Genomic DNA, 22,516 nt, shown 5'->3' on the forward strand with positions numbered 1-22,516 from the left:
ACAGGATTGGCAATTACAGGCTCCTGGAGTCTACCACACTGAATGTAGCTGGGGGACATGTTACGTCGGCGAAATGAAGCATCCGATTTCTACCAGACTTAAGGAACATATCTGTTGCACCAAGAACCAAGACACAGATATTTTAACTGTAGCCAAGCATTTTTTTTAAACAATTTGACAGAACCAAGATCTTAGCAGCTATTCCCTGGAACATTGAAAAGAAAATCTGTGAGGCTATCAAAATTAAGAAACACCCAAACAATATGAATTTAGAGAAAGGATACAAAATCAGCAATTCCTAGATGCCTATTATACGTAGATTGAAAGATGAAGCCCACAACATGAACATACAGGATGAACCTCAAGTTACATAATAGCACCGGTGACCCTAACTTCCTAGCTGTGACACATATGTTCCAGAATTCTCAAGAGATCACAAGGGCTTATGTCAGCCAGAGAGAGAGAGAAGGCTATTTAAGGCCAAGGACAACTAGTCTCAATTTTGTTTACCTAACTAACAAAGGGAGGGAAAGGAAGCTCCTGCTATTCAATACCAGTTAAATAAACTCTAATTATCTTTATTAAATGTTGGGACTAGTTTCGTATCAGCCTTAATCACAAGATGGAAAAAAATATAATGTTTCATGCAATACAATCGCATGTTCGCACACTAGCATAGAAGCACCAGGGAACTATCACTCTATACGGAATTGACGGATCACTCCACCTTGATTGGAAGGCCGCTTACTCATTATTCAGACTTTGGATGTCCCTTTTGAACATCACAGTAAATTGCTAGTGGTATGCCTTAACTACTAAACATAATTTGTGGATCAACAAATCCACCACTTACATGTGAAGCACCTAATATCAACATTAATGCAAGGCTTATAAACATATCAAGATACTTGTAATAGCTGCATAATAATGGAAGAAGCTTTTAATGTGTTATTTTAATTTTCATTTTTAATTGTGCTTGTTTTCATTTTAATATACTGTTTTACTTCAAGACTTTATTCCCAACGAGGATAAGTTACCCCTTTTAGTTCCAGATGTATAATATGTAAACAACTATGTACAACTTGTCTACGACTCACATGTGCTCATAAGCATATTATATAAACACGTCTAAGACATGCCAATTTCAGTGTATTATTGGTGATTGTGTTGCATGTAAGATTATATCTTTTTCCCATTTTGTGATTAAGACTGAAGGGTCGAAACTAGTCCCAACATTTAATAAATACAATTAGATTTTATTTAACTGGTATTGAATAAGTGGACCTTCTTTTCCTCCCTCTTTGTTAGAGATCAATCGTCATATGGACCACAATGAAATTTATTACTTACGAATTGATTACCTGCCTGAGAGACTGATTACCTTGGATCGAGTAGGGGTATTTCAGTCGCCTTGACAAAAAATACTACATTGTATTTAAAATGTCTGAAAACTGTATGGAATATATAGAAAACAACATGGTTCAACCTAGAAGAGGAACCTAATAACTCTACATACTGTGGAAGCTTCACATCTAAGAATGTGTTTGGAGATGCTGATGTGCTGGAAATTTTGTCCCACATGTTACCTTGATCTGCTTTTGTGAAAGTGAGGTTATGCTGTTCTGCTTTCTGATATGTTTTGCAGTGGTGAGTTCATTGCTGTGTGTATTTTCTGTGATATGAGTGAGGATTCTGCTAAATTCTTGTCTGATTTGATCTTGCTCATATGTGTTGGTTGGTTGTACTCCAGTTTCATTCTCAGATTGCTTGTATTACGGTCATATTGGAAGGAGTTGGTCTAATAGTTTGGTTTCATAGTCTGTAAAAAAATGTGATGTCAAGATAAAAGTTTTGAGTAGCTGTTGTATATTTGTATTGTTTTTGAACCTATTATGATTTATGGTTTCTCCTTGTGTTTCTTGTGAATTCTTATTTTTTTGTTGTGTGTCCATTTCATTGTGTATTCTTGTTATTACAAATAAAAAGTGTTTATAAAATCCTCCTCATCAGTACAAATCAAATTATCTGTTACATGGAACAGAGTCTATACACGTTTCAGCCTATTCTCAAGGCCATCTTCTGTAGCAGAACAATTATTACATAACACAAAACAAATTAAAAATCTTGATGAAGTGAAATGACAATGGTCATGATTAATGAATTTAAACACATATTGAGGTACAAAGTCCTCTCGTGTGATAGGTCGTTCTTGATTGACAATTAAAACTTGCCGACTGTTAAAATGAAACCCTGTGCTAGGCAGTGTAGTGAGACCGTCAATAACATCATCATCATCATCATAAACCGTCTCCAGTTTCCCGGGTGTGGTATATGAGCCTCCTCTATCTCATCTTGTCCTTGTACCATTCTTCCTCCACCAACTTCTCCCAATCATGACCTCTCAGCAGTACATCATTCTTAACTAAATCTATCCATTTCCTTCGTGGCCTTCCCACGGGTCATCTTCCTTTTACTTTTCTGTCAAATTCCTTCCTTGCAGTTCTTTTTACTGGCATCCTCTTCATGTGACCAAACCACTTCAATCTTGATATCTGAATCTTATTGAGGAGAGAATCATCTATTCCTACTTCTTCTCTAATTTTCTCATTCCTAATCTTGTCTTTCCTGGGTTTTCTGGATCATAGTGCGTAGGAATTTCATTTCAGCTGCCTGAAGTTTGGAATTATCTCTATTGGTCAGTGTTGTGGTTTTGAGACTGTATGTAAGAATTGGTGTATAGTAGGACTTGTACAATGTCAGTTTTGTTTTCATGGGTATTTGCTCATCCCACAGCAGGTGTCTTACCTGGTGGTCAATAACGTGGATTAAAAAGTGTGTAACATCTGTAATGAGAAAAAGAACTATGAGTGAATGAAAAACAAGTCAAAATATTGTGTGGAAAAGAAAACTCAATCGACTTACTTGTAATAAAAAATTGTTGTCTCGAGTGGAATGACCTTGTCAGTCTCAAGTCACATGGACAACTAAACTTGTGTGCGGTTTACCGTGTGTCCGTGCTGATGCAGTTGGGTGGGGAAGAGGAGAGGGAGGGGCGAAGGGGGAGGGATAAGGTGAGTCGCAGGAGGGGGATGTTGAGGGAAGGGCAGGTCTTGTTCTAGAATGTTGGTAGTGAAACTCGTATTTATTAATAAATTTTTCAAAGATGAGCGGGACAAAGGTTTCTAATAATACATTTTTCTTCTCGTTGATTTAATTTAGGTTGTGCACGGGACTGTTATATTGGTCAATATCTATATAAATATTCTCCAGTATATTGAGTAAGGGACCTTTCTGTTCATAGTGTAAGATCTTTAAATCTTGGTCAATTGTTGTGTATTTGTGATTTTTTCCCTACAATGTTCACTCATGGCTGAGTAGAGGTTGTATTTCAGGGCATTGAGGTGTTCGGAGTATCTTATATTGAAACTACGGCCTGTTTGTCCTATGTACGTTGAAAAACAGGATTGGTATTGTAATTTGTATATCCCAGAGTTTGTAAATTTTTTTTTGCCATTGACAATGTTTTTGCATTCGTGTGAACGGTCTTGAAAGCTATTTTTAACTTGCGTTTTTTAAAGATGTTTGAAATAGGATATGTGTTATTATTATTAAAGGTAAATGTGGTGAACTTCTCTTTAGGGGAAGATTTTTTTCCAAGGTGGTCTTAGGTTTATTTTTAAATTTATTAAGGATTTTGTTCAAGAAAGCTATACTGAAACCATTACCTTATATAAATGGTGTTGATTTCCTTTTTAAAATTCTTATGGGATAAAGGAACATTATGAGCTCTGAAAATCATACTATTAAAAGCTGTCTTCTTCTGCATCCCTGGGTGTAGAGAAGTCTGGTGAATTGTGTTTATTGTGTGAGTGGGCTCCCTGTAAATATTAAAAGAAAGGGTTTTATTCTGATTGCGAGGGATAGTTAAATCGAGATAATTAAGGGAATTGTTGTTGTTGTTCTCGGATTCTATCATAAACTTTATATGCAGATCAAGGTTATTAACACGCGAGAGGTCGCACCCATTTTAGAACGCGAGAGGTCGCACGAAGGCAGATTGCTCACGCTTACTATTTTAATGAGCTGCTATTTTCCTTTGGCGGTGAATGCTCTGATAAAAATATAAATATGTACCCTATTTAACTGCCTTTCAACTAGTACTAACATAATTACCCAGTAACAATATTTTCTCAATGTAAAAAAATTAATGAAAACCTGTTGAGGGCGCATTGACTCAGCGCTCCAGAAAGTGTAATCCTGTGAACTTGTGACATGCAGCTTGATACTACTATTTTAACCAAGAACATTGTAATCATTTTATGTTAGACAAACATCTACATTGACAACCTCTTTTTACGATTTGTAAGAACAATCAGGATCCTGATTATTCACTTTACAGGTTTGAGTTTGAGGCTGATGATGCCCTTAATATGGGCAAAACATGTCCCTTGTAACTTTTTATGATAAGATTTAATTCTTAATTTACTAGATCTCTCTGCATTGAATAGGTGGATATTAAAAATAACATTTGTAACATACTTTGTATTTACATACATTTCAATACGGTCCTAACATGAGAATTATAACGTGTAACATATTGACTATGTCACAAGGAGTGAAGGGTGTAATGTTTTGGTAAAGTAAGATCTTCAATTCTATTGCAAAATTCTAGGAAATTTTTAACCAAATAATGTATTTTAGGAAAATTGTGAATATACTGAGATAGTTTGTATGTTGGATTACTTCTGAAGTTAATAACGGGCCTTATGGGGACATCAGCCTTGTGAATCTTCGGTAACGCTTTCGCCGTAGGTAACTTGGGATTCATGATAACCAATTTTGGTTTCTCTAGGTCATTGAACAAGAATAAAAGGTTCTTAATTAAAGCTTTTAGTTTTCTTTGTATTCTATTAGTGGGATCATTTTTGACTACATTAAAATTATTGTTAGTAAAAATGGAGTGTGTTTTACTTATGTAGACACTTTTTTTCATAACTGCAGTGGCATTGCCTTTATTTGCTTTGGTTAATATTAAATCGTTATCTTCAATTTTCTTTTTGAGATTGGGTATATTGGTGACCTGTTCTTTATTGGATTTACCAGTATGTTTCTGATCAAAAGAAGAAAGTAACTTTTATTTAACTTCATATCTAACCTCATCTTGAATGTCCGTAGGCAACCTATTAACCGCTAATTCAGATTCAGCCAACGTAATGATTAAATCATCGTGGTTGGAGGATGTGCCCCAGTTATGTTTTGGTCCCTTATTCAATATCCTGAGGTCATTACGATCAAGGTCAACTTGACTGAGGTTCACTACCGGCGGGTGAAAAACATTCTATTCAGTGTTATTCTGCGAGTTTGGGATATTGTGGGAAGAAGCTTTTTTTTAAAATTTGTTTTTTGTTAGCTAATAATAATTCTGCTACTGAAGATGGCCTTGAGAATAGGCTGAAACATGTGTAGACTCTGTCCCATCTAACAGATGATTTGATTTGTATTGATAAGGAGGATTTTATAAATACTTTTTATTTGTAAAGTGATAACCGTCAATACGGAATGAGATTTATAATTCGCAATGGTAACGCCATCCAGGCTAGTAAGAAAGCAAACCTATATTGTAATTTGAAGATAAATGTTGCTAAATTAGGTAAAGATTTATGTTTTTTGAGAAAATGCCTAACTAATTACATCACACCCAATTTTTTAAAATTTGCAAAGAAAACTCATAGAGACACGGCTAAAACCAGCACAGCCCAACAAAAAACAGATAAAATTTGGTTAATAGAGGAAATTAAATTCCTTCAAAAGAAAAAAGCTCTTCTTAACAATAGTCTTTACAATACTCATTTGGAAGTTTCGACCCTCTTATGTCCTCTCGAATGGACTTCTTTCCAAGCTCATGACACCAATAGACTCGATAAGGTTTTACTGAATAAAACAAAACACTCTTGATAAGAAGAGGAATAACTTAACAAAAGCTTCTTCCCACAATAGCCCAGACTCACAGAATAACGCTGAATCGAATGTTTTTCACCTGCCGGTAGTGAACCTCAGTCAAGTTGACCTTGATCCTAATGACCTTAGGATATTGAATAAGGGACCAAAACATAACTGGGGCACGTCCTCCAACCACTATGATTTAATCATTATGTTGGCTGAATCTGAATTAGCAGTTAATAGGTTGCCTACAGACATTCAATACGAGGTAGATATGAAGTTAAACGAAAGTTACTTTCTTCTTTCAATCAGAAACATACTGGTAAACCCAATAAAGATCAAGTCACCAATATACCCAGTCTCAAAAAGAAAATTAAAGATAACGATTTAATATTAACCAAGGCAGATAAAGGCAATGCCACTGTAGTTATGAAAAAAAAGTGACTACGTAAGTAAAACACACTCCTTTTTCACTAACAATAATTTTAATGTAGTCAAAAAAAAAAGATTCCACTAATAGAACACAAAGAGAACTAAAAGCTTTAATTAAGATCCTTTCATTCTTGTTTAATGACCTAGAGAAACCAAAATTGGTTATCATGAATCCCAAGTTACCTACGGCAAAAGCGTTACCGAAGATTCACAAGGCTGATCTCCCCATGTTATCTGTTAGGTCATCAGCTGAGAGGCTGGTTGGATCCTCAAATAGCACCACCAAAGGTTATGAGGTTATAAGGAAACCCCAAAAACCAATAGCCCGTTATTAACTTCAGAAGTAGTCCGACGTACGAAATATCTCAGTATATTAACATTTTTCTTAAAACACATTATTTTATCCTAGCTAACATGTCAGTTAAAAATTTCCTAGAATTTTGCAATAGAATTAAATATCTTACTTTACAAAAACATTACATTCTTCACTCCTTTGACATGATATTTATTACATGTAATAGTCAATATATACGCGAATGTACCTATCAATAAAACCATCAAAATAGTAAAAAATAATCTTTCCAAATTCAGTAAATTGACTGTAGGTGAGATAGATGAGCTTGTTCAGATCCTCAGGTTTACATTAAATAATAGTTTCTTCACTTTTAATAACACCGTATGCCAACAGAAGGGTCTTCCTATGAGGTCACCAGCCTCGGGAATCCTAGCTGATATTTACATAGATTTCCATGAATACACTCATATTATAAGCAAAATTAATGGTATCAAACATTGGTCATGCTACGTTGATGACACTTTTATTATCCTAGATTCCCATACTACTGATAGCAATACAGGTCTTGAATTACTTAATAACCTTGATCCGCATATAAAGTTTACGATAGAATCCGAGAACAACAATTCCCTTAATTACCTCGATTTGACTATCCCTCGCAATCAGAATAAAACCCCTTCTTTTAATATTTACAGGAAGCCCACTCACACAATAAACACAATTCACCAGACTTCTCTACACCAAAGGATGCAGAAGAGGACAGCTTTTAATAGTATGATTTTCAGAGCTCATAATGTTCCTTTATCCCGTAAGAATTTTAAAAAGAAAATCAACGCCATTTATACAATAAGGTAATGATTTCAGTAAAGCTTTCTTGAACAAAATCCTTAATAAATTAAAAAATAAACCCAAGACCACCTTGGAAAAAGAATCTTCCCCTAAAGAGAAGTTCACCACATTTGCCTTTAATAATAATAACATATATCCCATTTCAAACATCTTTAAAAAACACAAGTTAAAAATATCTTTCAAGACCGTTCACACCAATGCGAAAACATTTTTTAATTCTCATACCGTCAATGGCAACAAAAAAATTTACAAACTCTGGGATATACAAATTAAAATGCCAATCTTATTTTTCAACGTACATAGGACAAATAGGCTGTAGCTTCAATATAAGATACTCTGAACACCTCAGTGCCCTGAAATACAACCTCTACTCAGCCATGAGCGAACATTGTAGGAAAAAAATCACAAATACACAACAATTGACCAAGATTTAAAGATCTTACACTATGAACAGAAAGGTCCCTTACTCAATATACTGGAGAATATTTATATAGATATTGACCAATATAACAGTCCCGTGCACAACCTAAATTAAATCAACGAGAAGAAAAATGTATTATTGGAAAACTTTGTCCCGCTCACCTGTGAACAGTTTATTAATAAAAACGAGTTTCACTACCGACATTCTAGAACAAGACCCGCCCTTCCCTCAACATCCCCCTCCCGCGACTCACCTCATCCCTCCCCCTTCGCCCCTCCCTCTCCTCTTCCCACCCAACCGCATCAGCATGGACACATGGTAAACCGCACACAAGTTTAGTTGTCAATGTGACTTGAGACTGACAAGGTCGTTCTACTCGAGACGACACCTTTTTATTACAGGCAAGTCGGTTGAGTTTTCTTTTCACACAATATTTTGACTTGTTTTTCATCCACTCATAGTTCTTTTTCTCATTACAGATGTTACACACTTTTTAATCCACGTTATTGATGGTCTCACTACAGCTACCCTGCACAGTGTTTCATTTTAACAGTCATCAAGTTTTGATTGTCAATCAAGAACGACCTATCAGACGAGAGGACTTTGTACCTCAATGTTTTTTAATTCATTAATCATGATCATCGTCATTTCATTTCATCAAGATTTTTAATTTGTTTTGTGTTATGTAATAATTGATCTGCTACAGAAAATGGCCTTGAGAATAGGCTGAAACATGTATAGACTATGTTCCATTTAACAGATGATTTGATTTGTATTGATGAGGAGGATTTTATAAATACTTTTTCTTGTAAAGTGATAACCGTCAATACTGAATGAGATTTATAACTTGCGAAAATATTCTTGGCCATACATTTTGATGATGTGTGCAATTTATTTCTTTGTTGTATATTTATGTTCTGCAATGGATTTTCTTCCCATGTTCATTGATTTTCTGTGTAATTTGTGCTTTTTTATTTTTTCTTGCTACAGTAATGTTTCTTTCCCCACAGGTTCCTTTCTCCAGCCAGAGAGGCCATGCATATAAACTTCAACAACTGTGTTGAGATGGCCAAGTATCTAAGTGGGGACCGTGAAGGCTGTCAGTTTATTGTTAAGTGTACAGAATCAGGTCATATTGATGCTATGGCTGCTTGGTTTGATTTACAACTGGATGAAGATCTTACCTTGTCTTCTACACCTGAAGAAACTGAAAATAAAGCTGAATGTTGGGATCAAACTATATTTCCTTTACAAGATCCAATTGATGTTACTCAAGGTCAGAATCTATTGGTAAAAGTAACCTGTATTGGAGGAAAGTTGGCAGTGAGAGTGAACACTGTTCATATGGACAGTCAAAGTTCTGACAGGAAGGTGGGTAAAACTATTCATACTTCAAAAAGTGGACCAGTTGAAGTACAACATCAAAACAACACAACTGGAAGTGATGAATCACCTGTCCCAATATCCAAGTGTATTGAAAATTTGGCAAATCTTGACTTGCAACATCTGGATTCAACTTGCTTGCAATCTTCAGGTGATAATAATCATTCCAGTCGACATTGTCTACCAGTATCAGAGGAGATTGTGATGTTCCTCAATGATCATTCGTGGGTGGCAGCTTTAATTAAGACTGCTAATGAGTTACTTTGTGCTAGTGACATAGGTTCAAAAAGCTGGAATATCTTAGACCTTTCACCGTTTCCTGTGCTGGGCTTGACACTCTTGAAAGGGTTAACAAAATTAGAGACCAGCACTACAAAATGGGATCAAGTAACTTGTGTCGTCAGAGAAGACAAAGATGAAGCTGCAGTCCGTTATGTTGCTGAAGCCAATGATATCGACAATGCTCATATTGAATGCATAAAAGAAGAGCAGTTTGAAGACAGTCTGGACTCAAAAAGTCATTTTGATGTTATTCTGGTTCAGCTAGTGAATTCAAGAGGAGAACTGAAAGAATCTTATGTAAATTACCTTCCATCATTGAGGTAAGACTTTCACTCCCTGAAGTTTTCTTTAAACTTGTCTACAATTTTTTTTTTAATATATCGATTTCTCTAATGCTCTAAACATCAGATAAGCAAAGAATGAGAAGATAAATTAACATTTAGTATTAGTAGTGAGAAGGAAGATAAAACAGGCGACAAATTAAGTCATACTGTATATAGAAAGGTAGGAACATGACTGGTATAAACACAATGGCAGGTCAGTATCAGAAGGAGCAATAGAAAAGGGAACAAGGACAATCTGCTCATCTTCATACAATGCCATCCTTAAAGAGATAGATTTTTTAAAGGCTAGTAGAGAACTGCTTGCCTTGTTCCTGCAAGCCCTGTGGAAACAGCACTGCAGTGCTTGGTTGGCAGAGTGGAAGCTTGCTGGGCCACAAAGCAGTGGAAACAAGTAATGATAGCTGATTATGTATATAACTTTTGGTAATTATTATTGTTATAAATGCATGAAATTAAAGTGGAATACAGTATATACTGGATAAATAATAACTCAGTGGTAAAATTTCAGGAATAAATTCCTCATATAGAGAGGGAAAAAAAGTTTATGATAACATGGCTTCAGAAATGCTGCAGAATTATGTGACCCTTGTTCGACCACTACACTCTCCTTACTTAAACCCGCTGGACTTTTACCTGTGGGTATACGTAAAGTCTGTTGTGTATTCAAAGCTGCTGATGAACAAACTCTCTGCATACATAGTAGCAGACTGTACTCACTACACAGGCATTTCTGATCATGTTCAGCACTCAGTGCGATGATGAACGGAGGTCCATAGGCCTATTCGTGCAGGAGGAAGTTACTTTGAACATTTCATCTGATACGTAAACAGAGTGTTCCAGCTGGCATTATAGATATATTCAGTGCAACAGCAAAACAGTGTTGGAAGTGTCAGATTGCACTAATGTTACTAAAGATCCAATAGTTCTGTTATATATTTTTTCAGACCCATGATATCTTACTTTTCTTTTTTCTTTTCTTTTTTATCCTGTATAAATCGATTCCTGAAGTTTTGCCATTGCGTTTTGATATACTCTTTACACGGGATGTCCTGACCAACTGATTCATTCACTCATCAACACCCCGCCAAAATGATTAAAGGTAGAAATTTTAGGGATATGTTTGTAAACGTTTAGAGGTGTGCTAAGGAGTTTTATAAACATTTTGGTTTTAAAGGGTTAAAATTAGGTATATTTGAAATGTACATTTTTAAAATTTTCTCAGCCATGGAATAAAGTAAGTTTTTGTACTAAAACGTGCTTCATATAAATACCTAAAATCCAATTTCTGCATTATTTGCCATTTTTACTTACAATGGATGCAAATGGTTGAACAAAAATTTCTATCAAAATCAGATATGAAGCAAATACTTCATAACAAAATTATATATCAACGTCATTTGTGCTAAAAAATTATCTAATCTCTGAGTACAACAGCCTCTTTAATGGCAGCTTAATCGGGATAATTATAACAATGGCACTAGAAGCGGTATGATGTGAAAAAGTGGCCACTGCATTCTATCCACATGAGATGGAATTAGGTATAACTCTTAATGGGCAAAAATTGGATATGAAATATGCATGCGGTTATGACACTGGTTGTTAATCTTTGAATAATTCAATGTGAAAAGTTTGTATTTGGAGAAACATGTCATCATTTATTGTAAAGAGGTTTTATTTCAAAGATGTTGAAATGTAAATTGTGATTTATTTAGTTGCTTCATAGATTATGAGAAGACCTGATTCATTGCTAAGTCCAGCCTCTTGCCTTTCACTTTCCCACTCACCCAGATTCAGGAATGTAGGTTTTCCAGGAAAGTGTTAAGGGGTGTAAAAAGATATTTCTCAGTGCCCGAACTAAATGTTGAACCTTTCTGTATAAAACCTGACCGCTTGCACTTGACTGAGCCAAGGCTGGCTGGTTAGCTGGCTTCCCCCACACCCATGGTCCACCTCGCTTCTTAAATCTGTAAACTGGCATATACAGTATAAGAAACTAAACTAAACTCTTACCTCATAGCAAATGCTGGAATGTTGTCCTTCTGCAGCCAAACAGGCATTGTTACTGCGTAAACACATATTGATTGACCTTCAGTCACTGAGGACAGGAACCACTTGCAATAATGTACACATGCTGAGGGATTAACTGGTTTTAAATTACAAAAACATGTGCAATTGTAAGGTTGGGGTTTTAATAATTTTGTTGCTGTATGTACCGACTTGTGTTAATTTTGGTAGTTATTGCGTGGCGAACGTTGAAGTTTTGCGTCAGTTTGGTCTAATTTTCCTTCTGTTAACACTGTATGTCTTTGTGTGTATTTCTGGTTTAGCACTGAACCAATAGTCTCAAACATATTCATGAATTGAAGTTCATGAAGAAGCAATTGCCCAGCAAAGTGAAGGACAAGAAGCAAGCAAGCCACTGTTTTTATACATGTTTCGCTTCCTTGTGTTATTTTAAGCAGAAGATGACCTCTAGGCTAGGTCAAAACATGTCCTACTATGTAGCTTTTTAGACAGACCATTTAATAAATGGAAAATTTGCATTGAATAGGTGGACTTAATACAATTAAATTATTTTTCAGAATTTTATCCTAGACAACTTTTTCCATGGATTTTCTTGTTTCTTCAACCCATTTTGTTGTCACTTTTAGGTTGATGATATAATTGAAGACTTTCTTTTTCACTTTACATTTGCTCATTCTGAAGAGGTGCCCATAAAACTTCAGTCTTCTGTTGTATATTGTATCTATACTCTTCACTGCCTTTATGTGCAAATTTTCCTTTATATATATATATATGTAATCTTCTCCATCATTTTTTGTGCAGATCTTTTTTCCTTTTCCTTTATACAGCATCTGCTCTTGTTAGATTCTCTGTTTTCCCTTTCTTGTTTCGTATCAAGAGTTCTGAGTCATCCTGGCTTATCAACTACTGTGCTGAAGTGTCTGATCTTTGTATTGTAAGAGATTGCTCTCTTGTTATATCTGTTCAGTACCAACCTGTATGCTAGTTCTTTATTTGATTCTTTATCTAGCCTGTTCGGTTGTTTCCTTTCCCCGAGATTAATGTTTCCAAGCCTTGCATTCCATTATTATTATTATTATTATTATTATTATTATTATTATTGGCCACATTGGACCACTTGAGGCGTTTCACGTTCACTGTCTCTTTGAAGGTTGTACTTTTGGTTCTTGTGATCTGCCCAGTAATTTTTAATTCATTCCGACTGTAATTTTCTCCATTCGTCCGAAATCAGTATAGCCCTTCTACTGAAAATTTTCAAGTCTTAAGAAGTGTGTTAATTTTATTTTTGTTCTCTGCATCTGCTATCGCCTGGTGTGAAAATGGGAAACCACGGAAAACGATCTTCAGGGCTGCCGACAGTGGGGCTCGAACCCACAATCTCCCGATTACTGGATACTGGCCGCACTTAAGCGACTGCAGCTATCGAGCTCGGTATTTCATGGATCCATTGTCCTCCAGTCTTCTTTCCAAGAATTCTCATCGCTAATTGTAGTAAAACAATCTGGTTTCCTGGCAGTCACAAGACATGAGGGAAACACTGGATTCTTTCCTTTTTCATTGTGCTAGTGAAGAAGATTATTATTAATCGTCTTCCTGACACAGCTACATTAAACTTTTTACTTGCCCATTCATCAAATTGGTAGCTAACTGCAATGCTTGTAACATTGTAACAAGAGAGGATTAGGAATCAGAAGAAGAATTATGGTGAATTGTACATTGAATTAGATATACTTTCCTCTGTATTTGTGCTTCCCCATGTTATACAGGTCGTGAGCTGTCCATTTTGTGTACATCAGACTTTATAATTGTACCGAGTTCGCTTTATGGATAAATAGGATAATTTTATGAGGGTCCCGAGTTAGATTCCCGGCTGGGTCGGGGATTTTAACCTTCATTGGTTAACTCCAATGGCCCGGGGTTGGGTGTTTGTGCTGTCCCCAACATTCCTGCAATGCACACACCACACATAACACTATCCTCCACCACAATAACACGCAGTTACCTACGCATGGCAGATGCCCCCCACCCGCATTGGAGGGTCTGCCTTACAAGGGCTGCACATGGCTAGAAATAGCCACACGAAATTATTAAAAAACTATTCATATTTAATTACAAGAAATTTCATAGGATCATAGCTCTATTCATATTTGCCATTTGTTTTGCACTCATTAAAAAAAAATTGACATAATTTTTCACATGTTTGAAATAGGTGAAATTGGTTAAATGCGGAAAAACCACATTAAATACGGGAGACCTAGGGAAAATACGGGAGATGGGAGAAAATGTCGGTAAAATACGGGAGACCTGGCAACCCTAGAGCAAGTGGAAGTTTTGAAATGTAAAATCACGTTGTTGTGGTTCGTATTCAACATATAACTGGAGGTCTTGTGTCTATGATCACAATATTAACAGCCATGTAGAACATCTCTCTTCTCACATAGCATATTTATGTTTCTATGAAGAATCAACGAACAAATTTTTTTCAATCACTACTGATCTGCATTTAGGGCAGTTGCCCAGGTGGCAGATTCCCTATCTGTTGTTTTCCTAGCCTTTTCTTAAATGATTGCAAAGAAATTGGAAATTTATTGAACATCTCCCTTGATATTTTTTATATCCACCTATTCAATACAAAGAGATCTTTTTAGAAATTAAATATTATTATAAAATGTTAAGGGACATGTTTTGTCCATATTAAGGGCATCATCAGCCTCAAACTCAAACCTGTATGGTGAAAAATCAGAATCCTGATTGCTCTTACAAGTCATAAAACGATGATATTAAAATTGTTAGAATGTCCTTGGCTAAAATTGCAGTATCAAGCTGCATGTCAAAAGTTCACACGATTATACTTTCTGGAGCGTTGAAAAACTTATTGGGATAGAGCAATAAACAGCTCAGTCTTTATAATGAAACAGAAATGTGCCTCCTTGAATACTCCTGTTAGAGGATAAGAAAAAGACAACAGCCTTCTTAAGTGGCTGTTCAGTCTGTTTAACTGGCTGTTTGGACAGACACCTACAATGATATCATGGTGGATATAAAAAATAATAACACTTGTAACATACTTTGCATTTACATACCACTTAGTCGAGCAGCTTGTCTCCTTTCTCCGAAGTCTTCCCAGCCCAAACTTTGCAACATTTTTGTAACGCTACTCTTTTGTCGGAAATCGCCCAGAACAAATCGAGCTGCTTTTCTTTGGATTTTTTCCAGTTCCTGAATCAAGTAATGCTGGTAAGGGTCCCATACACTGGAACCATACTCAAGTTGAGGTCTCACCAGAGACAAATATGCTCTCTCCTTTACATCCTTACTACAACCCCTAAATACTCTCATAACCATGTGCAGAGATCTGTAACCTTTATTTACAATCATATTTATGTGATTTATGTGAGAAACAGTCATTATTTGTAATTTTATGTTCCCTCTTTCTTTTCAAGGAAACTGCTGAAGAAAAATGGCCATTTTTTACCCAGACAGCTATCCATGCATTGTGCTGTGGTAAAATCTAAGTGGCTGGCTGAAGTATCCAGAGTCATTGATAGAGATAGAGTTTGTGGCTACAAAATAGCAGAATTCATCAATGCTTATCAGGTACATATTAATCAGGCCAATCATACTGTAATGTAAATGATGATTTATTTATTTATTTATTTTTCATGCAGTGTTAAAATGGACTAACTAGGAAAGTTCACTAAGTACCTGACAGATATTGGTATAACATTGATTAAAATGGGAAGTTCAATATATGAAGTGTCCAGTTGATGCTTCCAGTGTATTTACAGTACCCACAATTCTCTAAGTGTGCCAGTCGTACCGGCAATTACTAGCACAAGTAAACAAGGGAAAGAAATAGACAAATCAAGAAAAACATTAAAGTGGAAGCCAAATACTTACCCTCAAAGACACCAACTGGACCATTTAACAGAGGCGACACAGATAGTTACTAGCGGTTTTCACAGTGGTAAATGATAAAGAACGTGAAAGAAAAACCCAAAATTCAATTTGAATTGAATTGAAGTTATTGATCATGATTTGAAGGGGAAAAAAAAAAAGTTTAATTACTCAGAGCAAAACTTACAGATGACTTTTAAAAGAACTTCATTAAAAGAAAAGGTGCACCTTCATGAATTCACAAATATTAATGACCTCAGTGCTAAACTGGTCAGAAAAACATACTTTGAAAATGAAAACAGTAAAAATTGATTAACTAAATTAAAACAACAAAACCTATTAAACGAGGGACGCCCTTTGGTACAAGAAATAAATTAAAGATTAATTTGAACCTGATCACTTACAAATACCTTTTTGAATTAAAATCCATGGATTAAATTTTACAGTTCCTCAGATGAGTCCGAGTAGACAAACTTACAAAGATTTGCTTGGATATTAATAATTTAAACAAAATTTTATCTTAAGAAATAATTGTACATAAGAAGAGAGCCGTTTAAATGAGACCGCGAGATTCTCTGCCGAGCCGGATCACGAGAGGCACAACTAGAAATTAAATAGTAAGTACAGAAAATCACACGAAGCAGAAGCAGCACACATAGGTTCCCGAAATAGAACGAAAGATAGGGTAGCACAAAACACAAGGGGAAGATCCCACCTTCAAACCATAAAACATTAAAAGAGAAAAATATAGAGCCAACAGGTCTCACATAATGACATGTGCGTCACCAAATCAACCAAACGTCAACACTTCAAAAAAAACACATGGTTTTTAAAAGACATCCCAAAACAATCGCTCCCATGGGTAACGGTCGCCTAGGGAACGTCAAACAAACAACCATGCCGAAGAGAAAAGAAGAAAATCCCCACGAAAGAAAGACAGGAAAAATTAAAATAAACACAATTTAAAACCAACTAGACTCCGTTTCACAGAGATTATCTCGTGATGTCAACCATATAAGAAAGCCCTTACATATTAAGTACCATTTCTTTTTCTTATTTTTTTTTTAACTTAACCCAAAACAAATTAATCCACAAGTCCCTTTAACCTCTTAACATTTCGCCGGGGGAAAAAAAAAATTGTACACATAGTTGATTTAAGCGATACAGTCAATAGCCCGTAAATTCTTCCATGTTCATTTCAGATGAAGTTCAACCGGAAAAGCAACTCGTAGAACAGATCCACTAGTTTAGCTAATTTTTTGAGACGATGAAAACCAACTCCCATAGAAAGGACCAAAATAAATAGCTTGTAAATAGACTTACTCTTTCAGCATCAGTAGTAAGCTAACCCATGGTGTCAGTTTGAGCTGTTCATTACTTACGGACTTGGAGAGTTCGAATGAAGGAAAGTAGAGAAACAGGCGTCCACACGAGATAGTAGAAATTTAAAAAAACAAAGAATAAAACTCTTCTGGGCCTTAGCCCCACATTCTTCACATTTTATCCGGGCTTGTCCCGATGAAAAGAGGCCCTGTTGAAGAGCCCATGCGCCAGCCTTCTAGCCATCTTGAAGCTCGACAATAGAATCAATCTCACGCCAGTAAGGTGATGTAGCGCAACAAAGAATAGAATAGTCAGCGGACCATAGGGACTCGCTCTCCAGGTGGCGCATCATTAGACTATTACTCCAGGGTCATGGGACCAGAAAATAAATAATAGGACACATCATATGTAAACGATGGTGGTTACAATTAGCGGCCAAAGTCGTACCAAAAAAGAAAAAAAAAAAAAGAAAAAATGAAAACAGAGTAGGATTAAGATTCCCAAGAGATACACTTTTCAACGGCGTTTTGCCCAGGCCAAAAATGTTAAAGGGAAAGGCTTAAATTGTGTGCCAACTGGCACACTAAGGAAGCAATAAGATTGAAAGAACACTCAAAGAAACCACACCACATAGAATACAAGTTTTAATAAATAAATTATTAAATAAATCTTCTGGCATTATCAGTCCTGAGAGGTCATTGTCCTATCAAGTGACCACTGCTTAGCACAAAGACCTACAGGTTATGAGGTGACCTGTGGTCAGCACAACGAATCATCTTGAACGTTATTCTTGGCATCGGAGACTGGGGCTGCTAATTCTCCATCAGATAGCTTCTCACCTTTTCTCAGGTAGACTGAGTGGACCGTGAACCAGCCCTCAAATGCAAATAAAAATCCCTGACCTGACCAGGAATTGAACCTGGGGCCTCAAGGTAAGCGGTAGTTACGTGTTCCAACTAATAAACTACTTTGGACCTTGAGGGTGAGGGGTGTGATAGTTAAGTGGCATCACTTCTAACTTATCTCTGAGATAGAGTTTAGTATTGCTAGTGAAGTTCGTGCTGAATATTTGGCTGGTAATATCAGTCAATGCATGTGAGATTAGAGAAATGAAAATTCGCATCTCTGTGGTTTGGATGCCATATAAAACTGAAGGTTCCATGGCTATGATCATGATATGAATGTTCACCTAAATCTACCAGCTTACGTGCTTGCTTGAGAAAAGATTTGTGGACTAGGTTTGTTCAAAATGTTTAGAGAAATAGTCATCAAAATAGAATTTGTAATGGCAGGTATAGAAAACTCTTTAAATTTACATTTGTGATTGTAACCACTCAGCGTTTGGACTGTCAGCGGAGGTCAGGTTTATATTGTTATGTCTTCACCTCAAAGGCTGGTTGGATCCTCAGATAGTACTGCCAAAAGTAGTGATGTTATAGGAAAACCACAAGCCAATAGCAGTGCCATGATGAGTTTGCCATTGCTTTCATCACTGAGGTAGAAAGTACTATTGCAACACAACTGACCCTGTGAGAAGCACCTTTCATAATATCCAGATGCTTCAGTCAGTGTTCTGAATGACATTGCTCAGCACCAACTGCACCTCAGCTACTTGCATAATGTCACAGCCGTAAATGAGACTAAATCTTTGGGGGAAGCTACATTTTGTTCTACCCTGTGGCGTGAGATAGATGCAAAAATATCACACCCATCAAGAAAAAGCAACAGGCTGAAGTTTATATTGAGATTGATAAGTGGCAGTGGATATTTTTGTTGCTGCTCTGTATCTCAGAAAGCTTGAGACATGGTGAAGTGAGAAGAGAGACTGAGGAAGAGGGGTAGGAGGTTGGTTGCCGTTGAAATACATCGCCCCTCAAGGGAGAAAATTTAAAAATAAGTTTCATTTGAATGTAGTTGGTACCGGGTGCAAATAATGTGCACAAAGAATATTTTTGCTTTTGTTAATAATGATCATGTCTTATTTACATTAACCTTTTTAAGTGCTGAGTTACCAGTTGACTGTTAGGTAACTTAGTGCTGAGTTTTTTCATTCATATGTAAAAAAAATATTGTAAAAGCCTCAATTTTTAAGTTATCAGTGGGGTGATTAGCTTAAAATGTTTATAAATGTTGGTTCTTTATAAGTCTAAATGTGAATGGAAAATCCTACACTTATGTTCAATATTATTTTGAGAGAAAACAAAATTACACTTTTTGTGCCCACACATACATTATCTTTATACAAAGTAAAGAGCCCAAAATAAAATTATTTCCTATAATCTGTAGGCAACTAAAACATGTAACTCCTTACAAGTACATAAGTTGATATTTTAAAATACTTTCTAAACCTCGAATGTGGTGACAGTTCAGTATTTTTCACCAGTGGTTTGTGATACCAATTTGTTTCATCAACAACCAGCAGCACAGACTCCACTGGCACAAAAGATTTTAAAAATTCAATGATATTGGTGTTGTCATCAAACACTACTTGGCTCCCAGAGTCAGTCATAGTTACTTAAAAGTCTGGTGGAGAAAAGTCATCCATCCGCCACGAAAATAGTAATGAAATAGCTTTTGAATTTGTGTATTTCTTCTTTCGTTTAGAAGGAGGCTTTGTTTCCTTCTCAGTTTCAAAATCGCTTAACAATTGATTATTATAATCATCTTCATTGCTTTCTGCTGTGGTTAATAACTGAAAGATTCTTTGATCCGAAATAACTTTGCTGCGAGAGCAACTAGCTTGTTGTTCTGCCATGCTTGTTTACGTCACAAATGAACTCCACAGACATCTACAAAAAGCTCTGTAAGTTACTTACTGAAGCTACAAGTCGTGATCAATTAGTTCTACATAATGCCCAACAGATGGCAGAACATGCCAGAGATCAAATTGGCACTTAAGAGTGATATATTTCACAAAATATTACAACAATATTTATTAAACCACCTGTTCAGTACAATACATCATCTTCAATACGGAACAAAACTGAGAATAGTTACTTGTAACTAAAGAGTGAACCAGGAAACTCAAAAAAAAATTACTCAAGAGTGAACCGGGAAACTAAAAACAATTAAGTTCTCATGCACTGTCTATAGACAGGCATAGGAGTGCTGGACCGGCCATGTCAGCCCGTCTATAGGTGGGTGTGGCACTCATCGGGTTAAAAGTTAGGTACAGTTACTACAAAACAGTAAGAGACAAGGGCGCTGTTGATGAAGTAGAACAGCAATATGCAAGTACTGCCCTGGCTGCTATTGGAGTCTCCATGAAACTGATAGAAAATAGAGTTGAAGAGTATTATTTTGTTAGGTTTTTAAAAAAGCAATCCTGTAAAGTGTAGTTTAATATTTTGTATTGCAATGCTGAGTCTAAAGGCTCTGAGAGAGAAAGCAGTATTGCTAGAGAAGTTCATGCTGAATATGCAGGTGCTGGATTTTTATAGCACTAATGGTGCCACGATAACAAAGTAGTGATGATGATCATAGGGATACTTTGGGGGGAAAACCCTTCATAAAGTGTATTCTTTATTTTCCTAGAATTTCATAGCCCTGTTGACATAATCAGTTTATAAATAATGTAAGAACTGGAGAGAATTTGGCTCAATATTATTTTAAAATCTTAGTTGGAAATCAATTGTTACTAATAAAAGCTTCTGGGTTTGTTCTTTGCAACAAATTTGGTAACATGCCTATCTGCTCCTGTGTATTAATGTTTGCAGATAAAATGCTTCTTGTCCTAGAGTAGATAACAAGTAACATTTTCTTTTCTTTTTTGTAGGTCTCTGAACATTTAGATTTCTGGTTGGACTCAATTGTAAATGATATATATAACAGTACAGAAGTACTTAATATCAGTATAGAGAGCTTCGCAATTACTGTGGAGTCACCCCTTACTGTCAAAATGAAGATACCTATTGAGCAATCTGGTTCTGCAAATGCAATTGTATATTGGTTCAAGATGCAGCTGTTGGGAGTGGAAACAGAGGTGACAACAGGACAATTAAATTCATACGCTAATTACAGTGCCATTTTGATCAATCCAGACTGTCGACTCACAGCTGGAGAAAGTGTTGAATTGATATTAACATGCCACCAAGGACTAATTCATGCTGGACTTCAGCAAAATGAAGAATGAAGGTGTGAATATTGTAATAATGTTTAGAATATTTCTAAGTAGTTTTGTACATACTGTATAGAATTGTGATGTCTGTATATTTGCTTAAAGTAATAAAATACATTTTGCCAATAACAAACAAGTTGTCCATCTCGCATTACACAAGAAAGGCTGTTCTATAATGCATGTAGCTCGGAACAGGATACAAGTTTCATCCCTCATTTTGGACAGATATCTGTAGACATCTGGACATCTGGTTGTGGCATCATACACAACCATTAACCCAGCTCAAGGGAGATAGGGTCATCTTCCCTACCCTTCACACGAGTAATTCTTTTCTGGCACATCCAAGTTGCGGGGGGTGGGTATCCTCCACATCAGTAGGCCGGTGTGAAGTAGAGCTAAGTTCAAGCAGGGACCCAGTCCCACGGGTTATAACCTGGAACCCATACCCAGGGTTACAGGTGAAGACCTTAACAGTATCTTAGGCAGAGAAGGAGACCTTCCGAATGGCAAAGATGGTGGATGAGGCAACCCATCCTCTCTGGGGAAAATTTGAATAGGAAACCACTACCTTGTGGAGAAGAGGGACCTTCAAAGGCTAAGGGAGTAAACCCCGAAAGAAAATCCACAGATGCGTTAGGCTTAGCAGGTCAGCAGGTGAGTAAATTTGTACTTGCTTTCAACTATAATACAATCCTCAGATGGAAGTTTAAAAATGGAAACGGAATTGACAAGTCTCTGACAACAGTTGCACAGTATCATGGTAATGCTGATGTTCGTGCAAGTGTTAGATCAGAGAACAAAAGCCAATTTGGAACAATAAATATTCTAACAATGAATGGGAAGGAAAATTAATTGATTGACCTAATGGAGAGACAAATACTCAACATCCTGGGATTAAGTGACGTAAAATGGAAAGGGAGAGGAATGAAGAAACTAAAAAAGGGATACACCTTGTACTGGATGCGTAACAATAAAGAGAAAAGAAATGGAGTGGGATTTGTAGTGAATCAGAATGTTGAACCAATAGCTGAAGTTGAGTATGTAAATGAAAGAATTATAATAATGCACATACATGTAAACAAGCAACTACTGAAGATAGTACATGTGTATGCTCCACAGACAGGATATAGCATGGAAGAAAAAGAAGAGTTCCTCAATGAACTGGAAACACATATTATAGGAGATGGGATCATGATAATGGGAGATCT

General features: G+C 36.2%; 1 protein-coding gene across 4 annotated transcripts in view; it reads left to right on the forward strand.

Moving 5' to 3' along the window:
- Nucleotides 1-21,429, forward strand: part of LOC136881171 (protein arginine N-methyltransferase 9) — an 85,212-nt gene extending 63,783 nt beyond the window's left edge. For all 4 annotated transcript variants that reach the window (XM_068229249.1, XM_067153833.2, XM_067153834.2 and 1 more), the window contains 3 exons: nt 8,948-9,922; nt 15,415-15,568; nt 20,967-21,429. In XM_068229249.1, the coding sequence (XP_068085350.1) occupies nt 8,948-9,922; nt 15,415-15,568; nt 20,967-21,323 (1,486 nt within the window). In that variant the 3' untranslated portion in view covers nt 21,324-21,429. The remainder of the gene's footprint in view (nt 1-8,947; nt 9,923-15,414; nt 15,569-20,966) is intronic.
- Nucleotides 21,430-22,516: the final 1,087 nt, after the last annotated feature.

The sequence above is a fragment of the Anabrus simplex genome, chromosome 9 (assembly GCF_040414725.1).
Source record: "Anabrus simplex isolate iqAnaSimp1 chromosome 9, ASM4041472v1, whole genome shotgun sequence".
Taxonomy (NCBI): Eukaryota; Metazoa; Arthropoda; class Insecta; order Orthoptera; family Tettigoniidae; genus Anabrus; species Anabrus simplex.